The sequence below is a fragment of the Chroicocephalus ridibundus genome, chromosome 7, assembly GCF_963924245.1.
Source record: "Chroicocephalus ridibundus chromosome 7, bChrRid1.1, whole genome shotgun sequence".
Lineage (NCBI taxonomy): Eukaryota > Metazoa > Chordata > Aves > Charadriiformes > Laridae > Chroicocephalus > Chroicocephalus ridibundus.
The window spans coordinates 37,402,034-37,424,030 of NC_086290.1; the positions used below are offsets into that span (position 1 = coordinate 37,402,034).

Genomic DNA, 21,997 nt, shown 5'->3' on the forward strand with positions numbered 1-21,997 from the left:
AACTCCACAGTATCCTCCTATGGCAATGCAAAGTCTTACTCTTCTTCCCAAAGCCCTAAATACAGTGGCTATACAGCACTTCACTTCTATGGCAGTTATTGCAATGGTTTTTTGGAAGCTGTGTCAATCTCTAATTCATTGTACAAAACTCCAAAGTTTAATTTTTGAAAGCCTGAATTACTTTGCATTTATGCTGTTTACTGAGCATTCACATTTTTAAAGATGCTGCTGTGAGTAGCATTTCCCTGGGACAGCCCAAAAAGTGAAGGAAAGAAAAAAAGGCAACACAATCTTCATCATATGCTGGTTTTGAATTATTTCCCATTTCCTAAGCAGACTAGCAGCTGTCTGCAAGCAGACCAATAGGGAAAGCTGAAAGGAAAATCACCATTTAGTCTCAATGAACCTATAAGTGTGGTACGTAAAAGATCCCAAATGCGTACAAGGGAAAATAAATGTGGTTATTGTAGGCCTAAAGGATGACAAATGTCATATCAGACATAACCCTGATTCCAGTGAAGTGAATGGGAATTTGTTACTGGGTGCTATGACCTGACAAGCTGATCTGTTTTGTAGTTGCTTTTGGCTTTGCATTTGTACAAGCACTGTGATCATGACTTAACCACATTTATACAGCAAAAGGAAAAAATCTCCTAATAGTATCCTCAAAAACCACAGGCTTTTCCATTTTGGCGAAAGCAAATGTCCAGCTATTGCATTAGTAGCAGACTCACATATCCCATTTGCAGAGATGTGACTAAATGGTTAGAAATTAAAGAACATCTTGAACTTGTCTGGTTCTGGCTCAGAAAGGGCAATAGTCCACACAGAGGTGACTCATGATCCTCCAGCAGCCGCTCGATGATGGCTTGGGAAGCAAAACCGAGGAGCTTTGATCTGCGAGAATCTGATCACAAACACAATGAGTCAAGCAAACAGATCTTGCTGTTATTTAAAGTGGGTCTGGTAAAGGCTAAAGCACTTAGATGAAGGAAGCCTTGCCTCTAACTTTGATTGGATCCAAAGTCTGCTGAAGCTAAGGAGGTCTTTCTGTTGCTTTTTATGGGCCTTTAACTGTACAATGCCTGTGCTTCCTTACTCTCACCTGGTTTTGGTCATTTGCTTTACAGGATGGCTACTTCAAAAAATGTTTTTACATTTCTTCTATAGTAAATACATCTATCTATTGTGTATTCCAGCACTGTTTTATGCATTGTTTAACCAAAGGATAAAGTAGAAAGAAGGTATATTGTTCATTTTCAATGGAAATGCTGTAATTCTCCCCTACACTGGAATGGATGGAGGAGTCCATCCCAGTATCTGCCGCATCACTGCTTTCCATTTACTGAGCAGAAAAGAATGTTACAGCGTCTACCTCAAAGCAAATGGCTTGGGCTCCCTGTCTGGTATTACGATGATGTTTATAAGAAAATCAAACATACTCATTCCATCCTGTGATCAGTAATGGAAACGGACTCTCATGATGAACTAATTGGCTTGCTGAGCCAGAATGGCTTGGTTTGTCTGCATGTTATCCTGTCAAGTAAGTGCTGAGTATTTGCAAAGTCTGAAGTAGCGTCTGTTTCATAGGAGTCAGGAAAAGAGGTGGAAATATAAGAAAAGAAATGGTTTAACAAGATATTTTTTTTTCAACTGCAAGGCCTACCGACATTCTCTCAACTGCAATTGTATTAAAACAACCAGCTAATTAATTGAACCCATTTTACATGGTGCGTGATGACATAAGGGCCCTATTAGGACATTTTCCGGTTTAATGGTACTGACGTAATATTTTGTATGACCTGTCCATCATATGATTGGAGGTATCAGGAATGAAACCTCATTTGATAAAGCACTTAAATGCAGGCTGTGAAAAATCAGAGTGGGTCCATCTTAAAAATCCTTTCCTGCTCCATGTCCTGTAGGAGGAAGAACTGCTAACAAGTGGAATAGAAAAGGAGTATGAATGAATGGTTCACAGATTTCCCAGGGTTCATACCAGAAAGGATGGCTACATCCTGTGTTTTCAGACTGAAACCAAAGTTTTCAGAGTTCTAGGGATGCTCATCTGCCAAAAAAGCTGGCGTTTGAACAGTTCTGCCACTGGGCCAGTCCCAGACGTTTTCCTTTTCGCCCAGATGCAGAGCAAGAAAAAGAAAGCAGCATAAAAGAATGCTGGTTAATCGTAATACTCTACTTGTCTGTAAGGGGTATTGCAGAAAGGAGACATGCACTGTTTGTCTGGCAATGTATAGGAGAGGCTGGATTCTCAGGCAAAGCATCATTATGTCATGTAGCCAAACTGTCCTTCCTCTGAGACCCAACCAATCTGCCTTTTAGATTACAAAATGGAAAAAAAAAACAAAACAGGCCTGCGCTGGTACAAAAAAGTATTTACATTTTAAACAAATTATTCCTTGTTCCCTTCATTGATCTTTATAAGCTCCAAATGCTGCAACTTTCTGCATATTTTAGACATTTTAGAAATATCGGGATTAAAAAATATCCTTATGGCATATTTGCTTACCAAGTAAAACACAAAATACCTCTCTTTTCCTTGCAGATTATTGGCTTTTTACCCTAATCTTTCAAAGTGTGATTTATTTTAAGAACTCTAATTTTTCTTCTTTATCTTCAGAGGACTATTGCTCTTCTCAAAGATATTATGGTCTGAAGTGGCTGAATCCGTCACGTAGTTCTGTCTCCTCAGCATTTATGTTTCACAAATCGCTCTGTTCAGGCACGCATGTTGACATCCTTGAATGATGTTCTTCATGCAATGTCTAAAGGTCACCCTGCAGTGCTTTGAAAAAGGGACCAGCGATATCCCATCAGTGATATTGTTACACAACAGCCCCGCTGGCTTCAGCTGGTGTCCGTCATGAAAAACAATGGCAGAAGAGTTTTCTTGCTTCAAAACTGCTAATAGGAAAACAAAGTGCAAGGAGGGATTTCTTGGTTTGTTTAGTTGGCGGGATTGTTTTTGGCAGAACTGTTATTTTAAACTGAGTCATATGAGAGACAGGAGAGAGCAGACTGCTGTGTATCTGTCATCTTGCTTCTTTTTGGGGATTGCCCAAAGAATTGTTATACCTGTTTCTAAACTTATAAAAGTCACTTTGAGAAAAATAACTGATGGACGCAAAAGATGGTTATACTCCTTTTGTTCTTAGCTGTTCCTCAACAACATCATGGCCTAAACTGTTTTTTGTAAGGGAGAAATATATTGCTGAATGGCCATCTGTACTGAGATGTTATTCTGGGATTTCCTCTCCAAAGTCGTCTCTCAACAGGTTGGCTCTGTAACTCAGACAATTATATTTATATGTCCATCTTTTTAGTAGAGATAGACCTCTTTTGCTGTAATATGCAGAATGTGTATTCATTCCTGATTTAGGGTAAACACCGCCCGATGAGAACGTCCCTTGATTTTACTGGGTTTTGAATCAGACCTAAAGAACATAAACTTCGAATTATTCTGGTGAGATCTGAAGGTCTTCAGTGCCTGACTGATCAAACCTTTTGATAAGGGCAACCATTTGCATTAGAGCAGGACACAGATTAAGTAAGAATTTCATCTTAATTCAGTGCATTCAATGCCTTTTAGAGGGACCATTGCATAATTTTTCTGTCCCTCTTCCAATTATTGGTAAAACGCCTGTGAGATTTTTCCATCCCCTCTGTTCTTACATTAACTTTTTTTTGGCACATCACCTTTTGTGCCATTTGGTGTCACTCTAAAAATAAGCAGCAGGCTGCAATCACTTTATTTGTGGCTATTAGTTGTAGTGCTGGCATAAATTCTCACTACTCTGCAGTAATCTGATTTTAATGTGCTGCTTGTCTTTCGAGTGAATGATGCCAACCTCTGTCTTAAACCAAGCAGAAACTGACATAAATTCAAGGTCTGATGTGATTAGTGATGATTTTATGGATTTATTAGTTTCTTTAAACATATATCCTGCCCACTCCTTTGGCAGTCAATGAAGACTTCTACAGTCAGAGTCCAAGTGTCACGGTAATTTAATTTTGAACACTTGAACATAAGAAGCTGGCCTAACATATTTCTAAAGAAAAGCAATAGCTTCATACTCAACATCATTAGGATCAATTAAGTGGAAAAAATTACCAAAATCCATCACAACATATTGTCAGAACTTTTAAAAAAGGAAAAATCACCCCCAAGGTATATCTCAAAGACATACTTCTGCTTTTCTGATTTTAGCTAGGACCAGTAATATTTTATAACATTGGAAGGTTTTGCAACGTTTCTTGCAGTAGGTCTGTCCTGGCAAGAATAAAGAAAAACTGAAAAACTCATTGTGTACAAGCAGGTTTCCCAGACTGTACAACCAGTCTGAGAGATCCAAAGCATCATGATAGTGAGATTCAGCTTCTGAGCTGCTAAGTGAAAGATAACCGCTGGAAAGTGATAATTGTTACAGCTTGCTCTACATGGAACCTGTGTAAAACGCTGAACTATAACTACTTAATTCAGGATACTTTAAGCTTCTTGCAAGATGAAACCCAAAGGCTGCGTGGGGGGGGAAAAAAAAAAAGTATGATTTTTGTTCTTCATTGCCTAACTTTGTAATTAAAACAATTTTTATCAGGTGATTAATGTTTCAAATGGGACATGATCTTCTCTTTCGCCTTAGCTCAGTGAGGGGGCTAACAATTTTATGCAATGCTGTTCCTGTGGTTTGCCTTGGAAGAAATCAGCTTGATTCAACGCCTCTCTCCTGAGACTGAAACAGATGGGAAATGTTACAATGCAGTATAGTGCATATGGTAATATCATTTATATTTTCAGATATGTTGGACAAATTCAGCCCCAAGATAACTCCATGGCCATAGTGGATTTACATCAGAGAAGGGTAAAGCAGCAGGGGGTCAGATTCTACACTAACATAACTCCCTGCACAATTTTATTGATTTCCCTGTAATTTCAGAAGTTGGAAGTAAATGAAGGGGTTGGTTCTTGTATTTCATATTCCAGTGGCTGATTAAAGAACTCTGGCATATTGTCTAAAAAAAAGAATCATATCTTTGGCTGCCAATACATTAAAGGTATCGGTAATTCAGAAGGGCAGGGATGGGGGCAGGATTCTGAATGCATAGAGCATCATTAACCTAGCTTCATCTGCGAAACAGTTTGTTTCAATAATAAAGTCCTTATTCCAGTTTGTACTAATTCACCCCACATCCATTCTGGACAGTTTGCTGGATACAGATGGCAGTAGTTGAAATTCTTCTTAATCTGCCTCATAGAGGATATTAAATAGCTATTTGTACACTGGATACAATGTTCTTATTGTCAGCTTCCTAAGGCTGTCAAAGTGAGTATTGTGAGGGTTTTCTCAGGGTACCAAAGACAACCGTATTAATTTTGGGGCCACTTTTAAGTATCAAGTTCTATGCCTGTTTTTCAAGCATGAAGACCTAAGGATCTTCCTAACTAATTCCCTCAACAGGTGAAAATACACACTTTTGGTCCTCTGAGGAGCCTGCAAGGGCAGAGATGGCTTCTTATTCATATCAGAGGTCAGAAGCACCACTACTGAGGTGGCTGCCTGAAGCCTGGCACACACAAAGCTCTCCCTGCTCTGTGAAGCACCAACACCTGTGAGAATAAACAGCGCCGCGTAGCAGAGGAGGGCTGGAACATCTTCAGCAGACACAGCCACATCCACCAGAGTTTATCTGCCGGAGTCCTTAAAAGGCATGACTGGAAGAGCCTGTGCCAGAGAAAACCTGATAAATCAAAAGGCTCTGTGCTTTTTTTTTGATTCTTCACTGAAAGAATCTACAGCGCTCTTTCTCTCTTCAGCTGCTCTAACAGGAAAAATCAGTTTGACTTGTACACCTCCCTTATTTCCTTTTTCTTTCTTTTTTTTCTCCCTCCATATTCATGCTTTTCTGCTCATACAAAATAGAGGGATCTACAAAGAGGACCACCCTGACAACGACGAAGCCACCAACAGGCTTAGAATATTGTGCAAAGAATCTTCAAAATGTCTGAGCAGATTTCAATTACTCTTTTCAAAGCTTTGCAATTCCCACTACACAGCCTATTGTTTGCTTTCACTAGGACATTCTTCTCTTAAACAGCTGGCACAGAATGACTACTGCTCTGTAGGGAAACAAGCAAACACCATACAGTAGATTTAAAGCCAGACACGGAAAAAATAATTTATTTTTTTTAAAAGAGCCTCTTACGAACATAGAAGTGTTTTCCGAGATAATATGAGTTCTATTTTTGCTGCTTATAGCTGAAGGAAAGCATGGGGGATGTAGTTCATTTTCCTTTGATGCTCAGCGTGGCTATTACACTGAACATCAAAGGAACAATGAGCGATGCTTCCCATATTTTCCATTAGCTGTGTTTGGGTGAGCAATTGTTTCTCTTGTGTTTGTTCGGAAAAGGAGCTGCAGTTTTGCCCTTGCATCTTTTCCGAAAAGAAAATGGAAAGAAGGAAAAGAGAGAAGAAGGAGAAGGAGAAGAAGAAGCAGCCCAAAGGGAATGAACAGAGGTAAAGAGACGTTTGCAGCGACGGCCTGCTAATGCACTGACTGGTCACTGGGCGTGAACTGCGGGGCAGTTCAGTGTGAATTAATTAAGTCCAGAAGTTTTCGAAGAACTGCCAGTGTCAAATTGCTGTGGGAAGTAGTTTCCAGACACAGATCATCCTTTCATATGCACTGCTACAAAGGTGCACAGGGTGTTTCTGTGACTGCTGCCTTTTGCAGTGCTGGGGCTGGGAAAAAAGCGGTGCCTAAAGCCACCATAGCAGCCCACAGAAGTTTTGCACATGGAAGGAAATCTTTTGCTGCCTGGCAGGAGAGCAGAGATGCCTGTGCCACCTCCAGGGTAGGATGCACAGTGACTGAAAGAGAAAACCTGCAGCAGAAAGGCATGGGACTCCTGTGTTGTGGATAGCTTTGTCTTATGTTGAAGATCATTCTGGTACAAACTCAGTTAAAGTCTTAAATCTACAAATCATATGCCCAATTTCTTGAGAGACATTTGGATGCCCCTTTAGCTGTAAGAAAAGGCCTAGCCTTTTAAAATAAAAAAACACATTTAGCCTTAATATATATATCTTTCCATTATCATCACATTCTTCCTGTTCAAAGCATTCTTCCTGTGCATGCTTTCTGCTCCCTGGCAGACATTTCTTCACAGAGTACTTGGCAAGACAAAAATGTGCAGACATTGTTAAAAGAGGTACCGTTTTCATTCTCATTCTGATAGTTCATGTTTAAAGGAAGGGTTTTACGTAAATGGGGGAAAATGGCAGTAGTCTCTTAGCTAATCTGAAAGGAATCTCTTCTGCTGTACTTTCACTAAACAAAGCCAGAAGTCCCAGAGCTGAAGTTTATCCAAACTAAAGCCAACAAACGGTTGTTGTTGGAGGGGGTTATATCATGTTTTCCATTGTCATTTTGACATGAAACAGGCAGAGGCTTCAACTTTGCAAACTCGGAGACAAGAAGATTGGCTCTGAAGTGAAAACGAATAAATAAAAGCAGTGGTTGGAAGTAGGTTAGGTTTCCTCAAAGCAAAATGGAGAGAACCTTTCCTATGAAATACAAGATGAAAAAAAATAACGACTGCTTGAAAATTTAAATGCAAAATATAATTTATTATGCCTCTGCGTGAAAGATATATTGCTCTACAGTCACCGATGGAACTCATTCCTCCTTGCACCCATGTGGCACTTAAGATAGGATAAGCACAATTCTCTGTCTCTGTTATACTTACAGGGGAGACTTTCTGACTCCTGCGATATGTAATTCTTTACTGCTTGTGGCGATTATCAGTTTATCAGCCACAGCAAGGAGCAATGTAAGGATTAATCTTTGGTGTTTTCATACAGTCTCAAAGCAATGTGAGAAATATTAGTGGCATGGTCCGTACACATAAATATGGGAATCTTATTTCCCTGAAACACAAAGTGTCTGACTGTGCTGAATGGAGAAAGGTCAGGAAATTCTGCAGGAATTCCTTATAGATCTCTCCAGGGACAAAACATCTCTTGTCAGGGAAGCCATGGAGAGGACACAAAGTAAAGCCTCACAAGCCCTGTGCATCAAAAGATTCAATGAAAGAAAGAAAATCCACAGGGGAATAGCTATCCTGCAGCAGTAATTAAGCCAGAGCACGGGCTCCCGTATCTAGTAGCAGCATGGCCATGGGAAGCCAACTGCAATGAGTCACCATGCAGCATCTCTGTTAACGGCGATAACACCACCGTGAGCAGCACAGCCCTGAACAGCATTTTCTCCAGGAGGAATCCACTGGATCCCCTGGGCTAGAGATGGGCAGCATGCTGAGGGCGAGGGGCTGCAGCATCCTCCTGCACCCAACCACACTCCCCTCAACAGCTGAAGGTACAGAGGAAAAATAACACTTCTTGCATCACTCCTGGAATGCTCACTATCATGGATGTGTCGAAAGAGGAGTAGGCTGGTAAAGTACTGCAGCAGGTAAAATAATGACACTAAAATTTTTGTTCCGTTTTGAGTTGAAAGTTATTTATCATCTGCCAAAAATCAAAATTAGAACGTCTCAAAACTGTGGACATACAGGTGGTAGGTACTGAACCCTAAACCATATTAAAGTTGTGCAATCTACAATGTACCAAGCTACCACAAGGAGAATGAGAATGAGAATGAGTTGTCATGTTGAATCAGAAAAGACTTTATTATACCCTTTTCAAGTTTGAGTTTCATTTTTTTGGGTGTTGCCAATAATAAACTGAATTTTGCTCCGTCACATCAAATTTCTGCAATGATGTGGGAATCTAATCCAGTTACTTCAAGACCAAAAAAACCCATTTTGTTAACAACATATCTTTACCATTGCCAAGTTTTCCTTTTCTTAGCTGAGATCTTTTCCCTACTTTCTTAAACAAGCATGACTAAAGGACAGCATAAGCTGGAGTATTAATTGACATGACCATTGCACTAATTTCCACTTCTGTTGGTTTTGATGAATTATTAATTCAAACTAACAAATTAAAAGTTGTGACTGTTGCAGCAGCTGTGGCTTGAGCTCTTCTCCAGATTACTAAATTGCCATAAAAACATCAAGAGCGATATAGTTTTCATGCTGCCCGCTAGCCTGGGAAAGCATGCTTTGTTATTGTTTCCCCCTACTGGTAGGCTGAACCTTTCAACTCTTCAGAGATTGCTTCTAATCCAAAACGCTAAATGACAGTTCGCATCATTTCCATTACTGACCTACAGCATACTTTCCCAATTATGAAGCCAGGTATGTCCCGTTTTCTGCACATTTCTGATTAAAAGAAGGTTTGAACAACATTAGCACGTAACTGGGACAATGACTAATAGATCCATGTCAGCCTGGTTTATCAGACAGTCTGTGAAACAAAAAAGTGATAGTAATTCACTCTTTTCTTTCTTTTGAATAGTATTAATTAAAACTAACACCCAGCTGTTGTGTAAGGCTGGCATCAGCTAAGATTTTGCAAGTGACACCTGGCTGCCTATTTCAAACTTCAAAACTTTGGCAGAAGCTGGAAAAGGAAATAGGGTCTGCATGTAATCTGCAGCACTAAGAAGGGAGCAAATGTAATCACTCTGACTGAGGCATCAACAGTAATATTCGTGCCAGAGACAACACCCTTCTACCTCTGCCTCTTCCCCCTGTATAATAAAGCAGTGGATGTTTCCAACTCCACCTCCTCTTTTAAAAAACCAGTCTACGTTGATTTGGTCTCAAATCAAAAACAAATCTGGAAAATAATGAAAGGGATATGTAATGGTCTCGTTTTCCTAAGGCTAATGTCTTCCAGGGATGTGTGATCTAAAATGTGTTTATGAAATTTGTCACGTTTCCAAGAACATATATATAATGTTTAGAGGGGGTGGATTCCCCAGGCTTTCATTTAGCATGGTTTTTCCAGACCAAAAAGGAATGCTTCAGTTTTCCTAAGAATATCCTTGCCTGCTGTGTGCTTGGTAAAAAACAGTTAGGAAAAATGGAAGAAGAGCAGTAGACCCCTGAGCTTTCATATCTTCACATAGTCCAGGCTACTTATGATGGTGTAATTATCTGTTGGCACACAGACATGCATCATCTGGTTTTACCTTCAAAACTCTGGAGTGGGACCTTTCTGTGTTATCAAAACCTTTAAGGAAAGATTGTTCTGACTGTCATTAGCATTACCCTTAAACCAGTTAATCTATCAACAAAGAATACATATGTGAAATGTTGCATATAGGTAAGTGCTAAAAATGCCAGTCTGGCAGTCTCACAAATATACTGCATCTGTGCAGTACCCATCTACTTCATTACCTATCTAATCCTTTCCAATTAATAAAAGGAAGAATGCAAAATGGCTAAACCAATCTGCTTACAACTTTTCCTAAAATATCATCCTTCTTTTCTGGGGGATCAGAAGTGGGTGCTCAGCATAAAGAGTTCTTTGCATGCTGCCTCCTGAAGCCTACATGTAATGGCTATATTTCATTTTAAAACTGTAATTTGCGACCGAAAGTAATATGAAAGGTCAATAAGTCTACTCAGAGATATTTTAGGATTCAGTCATTACCTCAGAAATGAGCTTCCTGACCAAACATCCAAGATAATACTTACATTACAAGGAAAACACTAAATTACTTTAGAGCAAAAAATTATTTGGAATAATAATGAAGAGTTTCAGGCTCTGCACTGACACTGCTTTTAGAGAAGTAGAGTTTTCCCATTGACCTCGGTGAAGTACCTCAAGGACTAATGGGTGTACATATGAGAAGTGTCACAGACCAGGTGGCTGAGATGTCCCTTACTCATCTCAGACGCAGCTGAGACAGGCCCAAATCCATCTGAGCTCCCTTTTGGCACCGATGTGAGCAGGGCTGTGCACGTGCTTCCTTTTTAGTCAGTGGAAACTGCCAAATACCTCCAGTCTGTCCAGCTAAAATTTATGCTGTCTTCTGGAAGTAGCTGTCTAGATAGACTCTACAAGCTCAAGATAAATTGTATGAATGTAGGCCATACAGCCAGCGAATGCTTGCACAAATCATGCTGGCTGGTTAGAGGATGGATTTCTTTCCCAAAGAAGGATTCAAAGTTCTTACACTTTTTTTGTAGTTTAATATTCAGGATATAAAGGTGCCTTCAAATGGTGGAACCAAATACACATTTCAGGAATCCAAATCATCTGTCATGTCTGAAGCACCAGCTTCATGACCTATTAGCCACCAGGAGGCATTTTATCTTGAATATGGTGAGGGCTTGCAAACACCTTATACTAACTTGACACACATCAGAAAACCTGAATTGTGTAAAGGTGATTTCATTTGCAGGCTAAAAGCATCCTAGTGGGTTACCAGGATATACAGCTTCTGTTCAGGGCAGTTACAGAAAATTCCTTCTTCCGCAATATCCAGATCCTGAGCTTTTGAAGAAGTTCAGCCTGAGGCTGTAGTCAAATCTCCATTCCTAGCTGTTCCTAGCAAGACAAAGAAAGACATAGCCTGGAGGTACATCTGACTATCCTAAACTTAGTGTATACTGAGTAGTTTCCTTAACATCTTGCCAAGGCTTGTCTCCTGGCAAGCTTTCCCAAGGAAAATTTTATATTGACTTACATTTGATACTAACCATATAAACATTTTTCTTGACAAGAGAGAGCATTTTAGCATGTCTGGAAATTCTCCTTTGAATCGTGGAAAATTTGGCTTCCCAGCCCATCGCTGCCCTGCACATGAATTAGTGATGCTAATAATCAACTCCAATTATTATTTTCCGTGAGAAAAGCATATTCAAATGTGTGGAAAGGGACATTCCAAAGAGAGGACAGAAGGCTATATTTTAAGGGATAACTAGTGTTTTATCAGTCTCTCTGTGTAACCTCTTCCCTGTAAGTAGTATGGAAGTTAGCCCAGTAAGGAAATGTTACTACACCATGAAACAGGAATGTGGCAGAGAAATGAGAATACTCCCTCACACTTCATTTGTACATTGTTCTTCTACGCAAAATTTACCATTTCTTGAGTTAAATGTGTGTTGCACCTCAGAAATGTGCAGGGCTATCACCAGAGCAAGGGAAAGAAACCTGGCACTCAGGGAGGGATTTGCTTATTGGGAGAAATAAAACTGATGTTCCTCCTTTTTATATTGGATGGTCCCTTAGTCCTTATCCCTCTGAAGATATATATATATTTTTAAATATACATAATGCATATTAAATATATCCAATATGTATATTATACGCTGCTGTAACCAGAGAAAACTCACAGCATACGTTTGCTCAAATTTTATATTTTCTTCACAGAGGATTGATTACTGAAGAGACAGTTTATATACTGGAAAAGCAGAAACAGAAAAGCATCAGTTCATAGTATATTATGTTTATTGTCTACATAACATTTTTATATGCGTCAGGTTTTTTTTAAGATACGTTACAAGGCTTCGCCTGTGTCTGTGCTTGGTGAGGGAGGCTGGTATTTGGGCACGCTGCGGTTGCAGGTGATGATGTTACCTGATTTGCCCATGCACAGAGCCTCCTGAGCTCCAACTGCTCCGCTGCCAACAGCCTGCCCATGGACTCACAGTCACCCCCTCGGCAGGGGTGCCTTTCCAGGTATGCTGAGGCAGACAGATTTGCCACGAAATAGCTAACGTAATCATTTTCATGATTTGTATCATACAGGCTAGGGTAGGGTGTGGTTTTAAAGGCATTTGGCTCTCCTTTACTGCACTACAGTTTATTTGGCTGCTGCTTATCAAGCTATTTGTAACGTTATTTGTTGCCTCGACGCAGGAATAAATATGTTGCAGATCTTTTATGTTTGCAAGAAAGAAAAATGTTTTATCTTAAGGAAGGTCTGGCTTACAATGTCTGGCAAGCAGGAACAGAGTACATCCAAAAAAGGTCAGCTGTACTTGTGGAATGTGATCTGTTTAACTTAAATACTCATACCACGATTATCTTCACTCTAAGTTGAATTATTGTTTACAAAGTATTCCTCACCCACCCCCCTAAATTCCACGTTCGTTTGGTTTTTGGTGTTCTTGCTCTCCGTAAACATGCACACACATAACTTGCATGGACTCCTAGATACCATCAGCTGCTAATTAGTCTCGTGACGGACCGAAACAGCCTGCAGATGCACAATTCAAACTATTTCAGCTGAGGGAATTAATTTACTCTCCTGCTTTATGTCAAAGTAGAAATCCCGTAAGTTGACATATTTTCATATATCGCTCTTAAAAACTGTTTCATCAAAACTGGTTAGAATTTTAAGGCTGTTTTCTGCACGCAAATTGTTTAAACAAACTTCCATGCTGCCCGTGGAGAACACACAAATACAAAGGAGAACTCCAAATAAAAAAGCTGGAAGAAAAGACTTATTGCTTGTGACGAATAACTTCCAGGCAGCACAGAGCTGACACTTAAAATGTCATTCTAAGAGTTAAAAGAATAGTCTTAAAACTTTCCGGTGTCTGTAATAGCAAAACAAGTAAGAACAAGAACAAATGCAGCTAAGGCAGACAGCCCTGTACAGTCCTTTTAACCACAGAAGAGAGCAAAGCGAAGAGAAACCTTTGGGATGGTAATGCAAACTCCTGCAGCTTTCAGCTTCAGCATTAAATATCTGACTCTGCTGAATTAGTGAAGGAAAAGTGTTCTGGTGAGATCTGCGAATACATGTTTCTTACAAGCTATTAAAATCATTGGTGAAAATAAAAATAAAATAAAAACATTAAATCATAAGAAGCTTGAATTACTCACCGTCTTGTTGTGCCAAAATAACTGAGGGTTGAAACACGGCAAGAATGAGCAAAGTTGCTTTTTGCACAAAGCTCATCATGTCTAAATATTAGACATGAGACTCTCTGTGCAAAAATAAAAATGGGGGGGGGGGGAAATCTATTCAAAATAGCAACATCGGTTGCTCCCTGCCCTTCCAGCACCGGGCCATGTACAGAACTCAGCCACAAGCATTCCCCAGCTTTGGCCTTAAATAGGAAAAAAATTGGCTTACTTTACTTTTCCACCCCCTTTACTGAAACATGAGAAGAAGACCCATCCCCTAACAGTAAATGAATGATTAATATTTCTCTTGGCTTTACAGAAGAATAAAGTCAACTAAACAAGATACACAGCACATCTGGAACTTTTGTGCGCGTACAAAATGCACACTGAGACTGTATATGAATAGTTAGTGTGAGCTGTATGTGAGATATATGCATGTGAAAAAAGAAGTCCTGTGGTAAAGCCTCTGAGGTAAAGCATTTTTTCATGTTAATTAGCAGTCAATGGCTACAGCCCAAAGAAGATTTTGAATTCTCAGTGTTCCCTAACAAAGATAATAGGTAAGTACCTGATGTGGCCGCACAAACTGAAAGAATCCCAGAAGTGGAGGAGCAAACCTGGGTATTTCTGCTGCTGAGCTAATGCCGAGTTAATGGAAGGGAGGTCTGAACTTGTGTTCCAGTGCTTTTCTCACCGCCTCTGCCTCACACCATGATTTTGTGTGACCTGAGGAGAAGGCAAACATAAAAAAAAAATGATGAAGAAAACAAGATCCCAAATCAGAAGCACCAATCTCCCAAACTAAAACTTTTCAAATAATTCAGTTTGATGCTGTCATTACAACATTTGAAATGAATGCAGAACAAGTACCACCTTTTTCTTTATTGTTTGCTCCTCCAACAAGGACCAAAAAAAAAAAAAAAGAAGATATCTTCAGACTACTAATCTCTTCTGAACCTAATTCATTATTTACTCCATGCAAAACTTTACTGAGAATAGGATCAGAACACACAAACTTATTTTCCAAATAAGAAGGCTTAAGCAGTTTTTTTCACTGGGAATGTAGCTTTAAGTACAAGTTTGGGAGACTCCAAAGTGAATGCAGAAAGCTGTCACAGTGTGCATGCTGCTAAAACAATGACCGAACTAATTGCTACTCTCAGTCAATTAATTTGATCCAGGTCATTAACTGCAGGAGTGCTCATTCATTTGTTCTTAACTGTTGCTGAGATTACAGTGACCCAGGGAACCATCCCTCCTATCAATAATTCATTAATGTCATGAACTGCCATCCCAAAAAAGGGATCCATATCTCTGTATGCATGAAAAAATAAGAGCAGCTTGAGGTTACCTTGTAATCTGATAGGTATTGGGTCTCATTTCAAAACCTATTTTTCTGAAATACATTTGCACTTAAACTGGAAAGTCCTTTTCTGCTGGGGTCACCTGAGGTGGAAGGGGTTGAAGTAAGTATGACGAGATCTTAAATATGCCGCTTTCAACATACCCTGAGGGTCTTCTCTGTGACTTATAGACTCCTAAGGTATGAGTGGTTTGATGCATTTCAAACGAATTACATACCACTTTTTTGCATGAATTAAATACTGCCCAGTTTTCCATGTTGTCTGTGTTGGGATGGCAGAATTATTTCATGCATCTTTGGGTTTTCATATCCAGTGTCATATTACTTAACAGGTTAGGTTATTTGGTTTATAAACTTCAAGTAGCTACAATCAACAAAAAACTAACCACCTCCTGTTGAGCTATCCTAGAATGTAAGACAAAATGCTTCAAATTTTTGTGCACGAGCCTACAAGGTTCTCTTCTCTTTTAGAGTTATGGTCAGGACATAAATTAGAACCACAACATCTAATAATACCTGGATTTATTTGTTTGGATCTTTTCAACAGAAATCTACAAACAGACCAAACAACTGGATCTCAACCGTTCTCAGCTATGGAATGAGAATTAAACTAAATTAATTGTTTATCAAAATCACACGCAAATCAGTTTTTTATTGCCACTCGGTTTTCTGTATTAATGACTATCTGTTTATCACAGTAATTGTTTAATTTACATAAAACTTAATGAATATTACACAGTAAGTGTTCACATTTAAATAGCCAAGGAAAAAATAAGAGAAATTTCATCACAATCTTTGACTTACAGCCACTTGCATATTGAATTCTGCAAATTTTTCAGCCCATTTGACCACAATAAACATTTTTCTCTATTTCTTGAGTTTACCCTTTCAAAAAAAGAGAACACCTTTAGTGATTCCCTTATTTTCACTAACACTTCTCTTCAGTTTTTACAGAACACTTGGTTGTTCAAGTAAAATTTAAACCCTAAGAACAGTTCCTGATTGTTCACCTTGGGTATTAAACTAGTCTCTAACTAGATTATGAACCCAGATTTATCCATTACAAGTACGATTTCCCATAGGCATTGAAGTATCAATCTGTGTGCTTGAATTCGTACAGAAAGGAATCCTGAGGTTCCTGTATAGAAGCATAAGCAATATCACTGATTGCAACCCATAAAAACCAAAGTAACCTCTGGACATTATCATCCTTGGGTTCTGCAGTATATTTGCTGTGGTTCAGCAAATAACAAATGCCAATGCTCAGTTACACTGGAATTTCTCATTAGTGCTACCTTCACATAACAGTGGTTATACAATTGATTTTAAAATTCTAGTGTAAAACCACGAGGCAATTGCCATTTACCGTCATGAGTCAATTTCTTTTGACTGGGCATTCACCATTTTGTTTTGTTTTAATTACCTGGCCCTTATGATCAAGGACTTCCTTTTCATATCCTCTGCACAGAAACAGGCCCCCTAGAAACCCAGCTGTCTTGATTTTTGAGTCTTGCAGGTAGTTTTGTGACTATTTAGTAAGAAGCTCTTGGTTAATATTCACCTTCCCAGGGATGTAATGTCTTGACATTTGGACCAAACTGGGAGAAGGTACTCATATCAGAATCAGAGCATTTTTGCATGGGGAGAATTGTAAAAGTTATTGAAAGTATTTGCGGTTTTCTGTAGATACCATGAAAGATGTGTAGACGAAAACTATTGACCAGCCTCTATGTCAGATGACTGGAGTATTCATGCTGCTCTTGCAATTTGGGATTCTTTGTGTATGCTCGAGTCTTGTGGCTAGTGACATTCTGTCTCAGAAAGACAAATGAGAGACACGCTCCTACATGTTTATCAGGTGACCTCATGTCCACGTCCCCAAAAACTCAGTCCTTAAGCAAATGATCTAAGTGTTACTCTAAAAGTTCCTGAAGTTCTGACCAGTAGAACAAGATGGCAGCTATCCCTTGATTCCAAGAGAGCTTAATCTGTACTGAAAATCTTCAGTTTCTGTCATTGTAATTACCCCTATGTAAGGAACAAGACATTTATTCTTTGTTCTGTGTGGATTTTAATGGTAGTAAATAATCCCAGAACTTAAAAAGGAGTGTGTAGTTTCATAGACATAAACCACTGCAAATAGTGCAAATAGTGACCAAATGGACAGGGTGGAAAGAAAAAAAAAAAGCCTGCATTTAGGTAACTGTAAAGAAACTTTTTTTTTTCCCCCCAATTGTACTCAGTGAACCAACACACGCTGCTAAGATGCATCTACGACATAGTTTTCTCTTAAAGCCCACTTTCGAAAAACAGTAGGCCTACAAGAAAAGTTGAATCTAGAGACACTAAACAAAAAATCCATGCACTTTAAACATTCCTGTTTATGAGCTAGAAGTAACACAAATTATGACTGATGTCTTAATGGACAATTACAGGAATTAAGGTGGCCAAGTCAATGAAATTGTTTCAATCTTCTCCCATCTTTCCATTTTCACTGAACTTATTTCCTAAGACAATGGGAGACCAGCTTTTGAGATGCAGACTCTTGTTCACATGCACTTGCACTCTGTTTTCAGCTTCATACAGCTTCAATGGTTTTCACAAACAAAAATTCTTTTTTCTTTTCCAAAAGTCCTGTGCAGATAAAATAAAATCCTTCATCTGAGTCATGTTGGGAGCTAACTGTGTTACAGCACAGCTGTGAAGGCTCTTAAGGCAGAGCCAACATTATGACTGCATACGGGTGAAGCAGACAGCACCCACAGCATTTTCTCTTCACAGCAGGAGGGACACAAGCCAAACTCGTTTAATGACCTTTGGGTGTACCGAATGCTGGGGAATTAAAAATCTAGGTCCAGGGCGTGGTTTTTCTGTACTGAATATGCACCTACTCTTGTAGCCAATGATGGACTCTGTTAATTTAGAACATTGGCCCAGTGCCTTGGTGAGGATGCTCCTCCTTTTCACCGAGGTGTCAGAATTATTTTGCAAGGAATCCTTTCTTCATGTCTCTAGTTCAGATTTCCACTGTACAACTGAAAAAAACCCAGACCTTCACTTTTTAAAGAAATACCACAGCCCTATCCACCTAAGGAAGTACTTAATGAAATGTCTACAAGACTTTGTGGCAGGAGAGTGTCTTGTAAAGGCTTTTGTGCTCTACAACTCGTGGTTGTTGGGACATCAAAATAACATTAAATGCCAGAAAATATTTATAAATTTAAGAATAAACTTGGTTGTGAATTCATGTCTCTGTTTATTTTTACACAATCACAACGAAATCATGTTTTGCTATATCTCTAAGTAACAAAAACCTCTTAAATCCATCAGAAGAGCAGTCCGAGAACGAATTATTGTAAAAAGTAGGTTATGCTTTCTACCGTGGTGTTTGTGTAGAAAGTGGGGGTGCATCATGCAAATCAATCACTGTTGGCTCTACTCAGGGACCGGTAGCTGTCTCTTCTGTCTCTGCTCAAATCACTGTTGCTGCAGGCAGCACATGTAATTCCCAGTAGGGCTCAAGTGTCCTGTACTTCAGCTATTGGTTCACATGGGATCTCAGCATAGAAGGGTTCCAGGTTTTAGGCTTCAGCATTAGCAATCCAGCACATTTTATGAACCCTTTTCTTTTTTTTTTTTTTGTCTTTTTAAAATAAAATAAGAACAATAACTGTAAGATATAGCCAAGATTTTTTGAAAAATCATTGTTTCACATTTTTCTGTTTGCTGATTTATTGTTTTTCTAATGAGGGAATAAATATTCTTGCTTGAGTTTACTAAAGAATAACAAAAGGCCATCCGCAATCATATGACTCATCCTTTAGAAAAAACAGAAAACAGAAAAACACAGGATTAAATATTTTAACTCTTGATCTGTTCATTATTAACATGATTGGAAGCAAAAGAAATTACCACGGCAAAACAATTGACTTTTTGAAAAAAAAAACTATTCCAAATGAAGGCCACTGGAAATTTGCAAGTAGGTCAGAGAACGTGGCAATATGAGAGTCTTCCACTAAAACTGAAATTCCTGTCTGAAAAAAAAAAAAAAAGAAATAGCAGTCTTCAGGAGTAGGGTCAGACCAGTTTCTACTGGCCAACAGTATGAGGCAGGTATGACGTTCTCTTCTGGACTGTAAGTGCTCCACGTGTCCCAAAGAGTGCACTGATTTCCTAGAACAGAGAAACAGCGTCCAGCTGTTTTTCTGGAAGGAGGGGAAGTGTACCACGTTGGGGCCAACCCTGCTGCTGCTCGCGTGGGTGGGTGGGTGGGTGGCCTGGGAGGCTGGCTGCAAGGATTCTCCCGGCATCTATTTTATGGGATTTCTTCTCATCCATGACCGCTTGTCACATTTTTCTCTCTGCTGTTAACTCTAGTATATTGTCATAGAGCCCATCATACATCTGCTATTGGAAAGTGGCAGCACTTAGGAATTAATCTGTCCAATGTCATGCACAGAAGAACAACTTGGGACTTTAGTTTAGCAACGGGTTGATCTGTTCTGCTTTTCAAAGGGAGCTTTAAAAGTACCTTTCCTTTCAAGATGAATCCTGTCCTAAGAACATGAATTTGTCACCTGGTATTCGAAAGCCTCAAAGTCTGTACTGATATCATCAGATATAATGGCAGATAAAGAAGATATATTAAAAAAATATATAAGTACATTTGTCATTATACTACTGATCTGAACTCAGGTTTTGTTTTAATATTACAGAACAGAAAAGCCTAGTTCAAGTATATCAACTGTATGTCGGTAAGAACTGTTTGGGCTATGATAGGCAAGTCTGGGAAAGTTTAGTTAGATACTCTGAGTAGAAAGATACCGCAAAACCACCCCAAAGTAGTAACAACAAAGTTGTGGTAGACTCTAGTGACCAAGTTAAATAGTTCGGAAGAATCATCTGGAAAACAGAATGAAAATACCACGCATTCATTCTTTTTCATCCCTGCAAACTCTGTGGCACAAAGAGGGGGAATAATATAATTATTTTAATATTTTTACCTGAAACACTTATGCTAATGAATTGTATTTAAATTATTCTGTGAATCAAAACATTGTTATGCCTCATTTGAGATCCATCTACTCTCTGTTTTCTAAAGACCAGATGCTTTCTATCTCCTTTCCAAGCAATTGTGTCTCATGGAAAGGTGGAAATAAATATACTTTTAAATATTTTTTTATTGGAACAATATAACAATGTTTTTTTTCTTTAAATAAATAGGTTTGACGTGTGAAATCTTCTTGCTCGTTAATATAAGAATGTATTCTTCTCAGCAAATCATTTTCTACACGCATGGAAAATTCAGAACAGTGTCTATTCCAATTGATTAAATCCATATTTGAAGGTATTAAACACTCTTTTTTCAAATGGCAGAACAGTGACTAGCCTGGTATGAATATATTGAAAAACAAGACTACAAGGCTAGTATTGTGATTACAGAAGAGTACCATAGGCATGATTTTGAGACCAAAGAATTAAGAGTATGCCTTAAACAAAAATACATGTATCTCCACCTTGCCAGCCCCAGCTGAACTCCCCATCCTCACCGGGGTATTCCACAAACTCTTGCTAGAGATCAGTCAAGCTCCAGGACCTACACTATCGAAGAAAACTAGCATGCAGAAAATTAAAAGAAGCAGCAGTGGAAAGAATCTCTCAGTGAGTGCCGCTATATCTGATTAGTATTTATTTTAAGATTAGAGATCTGGTCTGGGTCATTCTTTCCTGATGGTAGCAGTACGATGTTTACTGCAGTGGCAACGTTCAGCCAATTCAGTAGACACCGTAGGAGAGGAGGGTCTCAACTGCAAAGAGACCTGGGAACTGAGGAGTATTCAACCCCCCCCTCTCCTGGGCACCTCCACATCTCACTGGCATGGAAAGAGTGCCAATCCCCAGTTACACACCCCACATCTCTCCCACTGGCCTCTGCTTTTTCCCAAGGCCAGCAGAAGATACAGCTGTCAGGAATTTATGAAATGAGCAGACACGTACACAGGACTGAATATCTGACCTGCTGTTATGGAAATCTTGGATCCTTTGCACAACAGAGAATTAAGCCTGTTTCCATTCCCAGAGCTTCTGGTGCTGTTTTTGATTTAGAAATTGCACTTCCTAATTTATAAAGGTGAGGAGGTCATTGTTGTTATTATACTATCTTTCCCATAAGCTGCCTTACTGTGCCTCTTTATGTTTTGCTGTTGTGAACAAAACCACTGCATACTGTTATTTTTCCAGTTCCCAAGATATTACCCATGACAATTTTAACTACTCAGAAAGCGGAGGAAAGACTTACCCTTGGAAGAGTAATGAAATTTCAAAATGACTAATTGCTTTAGTGTACTGTGGAGTACTGTCCAGCAGTACTGGAGTACTGCGTCCAGTGCCGGGCTCCCCGGTTCAAGAAGGACAGGGAACTGCTGGAGAGGGTGCAGCAAAGGGCTACCAAGATGATTAGGGGACTGGAACACCTCTCTTATGAGGAAAGGCTGAGGGACTTAGGTCTCTTCAGTCTGGAAAAAAGACAACTGAGGGGGGACCTTATCAACACTTATAAATACTTAAAGGGTGGGTGTCAGGAGGATGGGGCCAGGCTCTTTTCAGTGGTGCCTGGCAACAGGACAAGAGGTAATGGGCACAAACTTGAGCACAGGAATTCCCACCTAAACGTGAGGAGGAACTTCTTTACTTTGAGAGTGGCAGAGCACTGGCACAGGCTGCCCAGAGAGGTGGTGGAGTCTCCGTCTCTGGACACATTCAAAACCCGCCTGGACACGTTCCTGTGCAACCTGCTCTAAGATGACCCTGCTCTGGCAGGGGGGTTGGACTAGATGATCTCCAG

The 21,997-nt window shown here is 39.4% G+C and overlaps 1 protein-coding gene across 1 annotated transcript in view; it reads right to left on the reverse strand.

Annotated features, from left to right (window-relative positions):
* COL3A1 (collagen type III alpha 1 chain) overlaps positions 1-13,915 on the reverse strand; it is a 53,615-nt gene extending 39,700 nt beyond the window's left edge. The window contains exon 1 of the mRNA XM_063341535.1: positions 13,767-13,915. Coding sequence (XP_063197605.1) covers positions 13,767-13,845 — 79 coding nt within the window. The 5' untranslated portion in view covers positions 13,846-13,915. The remainder of the gene's footprint in view (positions 1-13,766) is intronic.
* Positions 13,916-21,997: the final 8,082 nt, after the last annotated feature.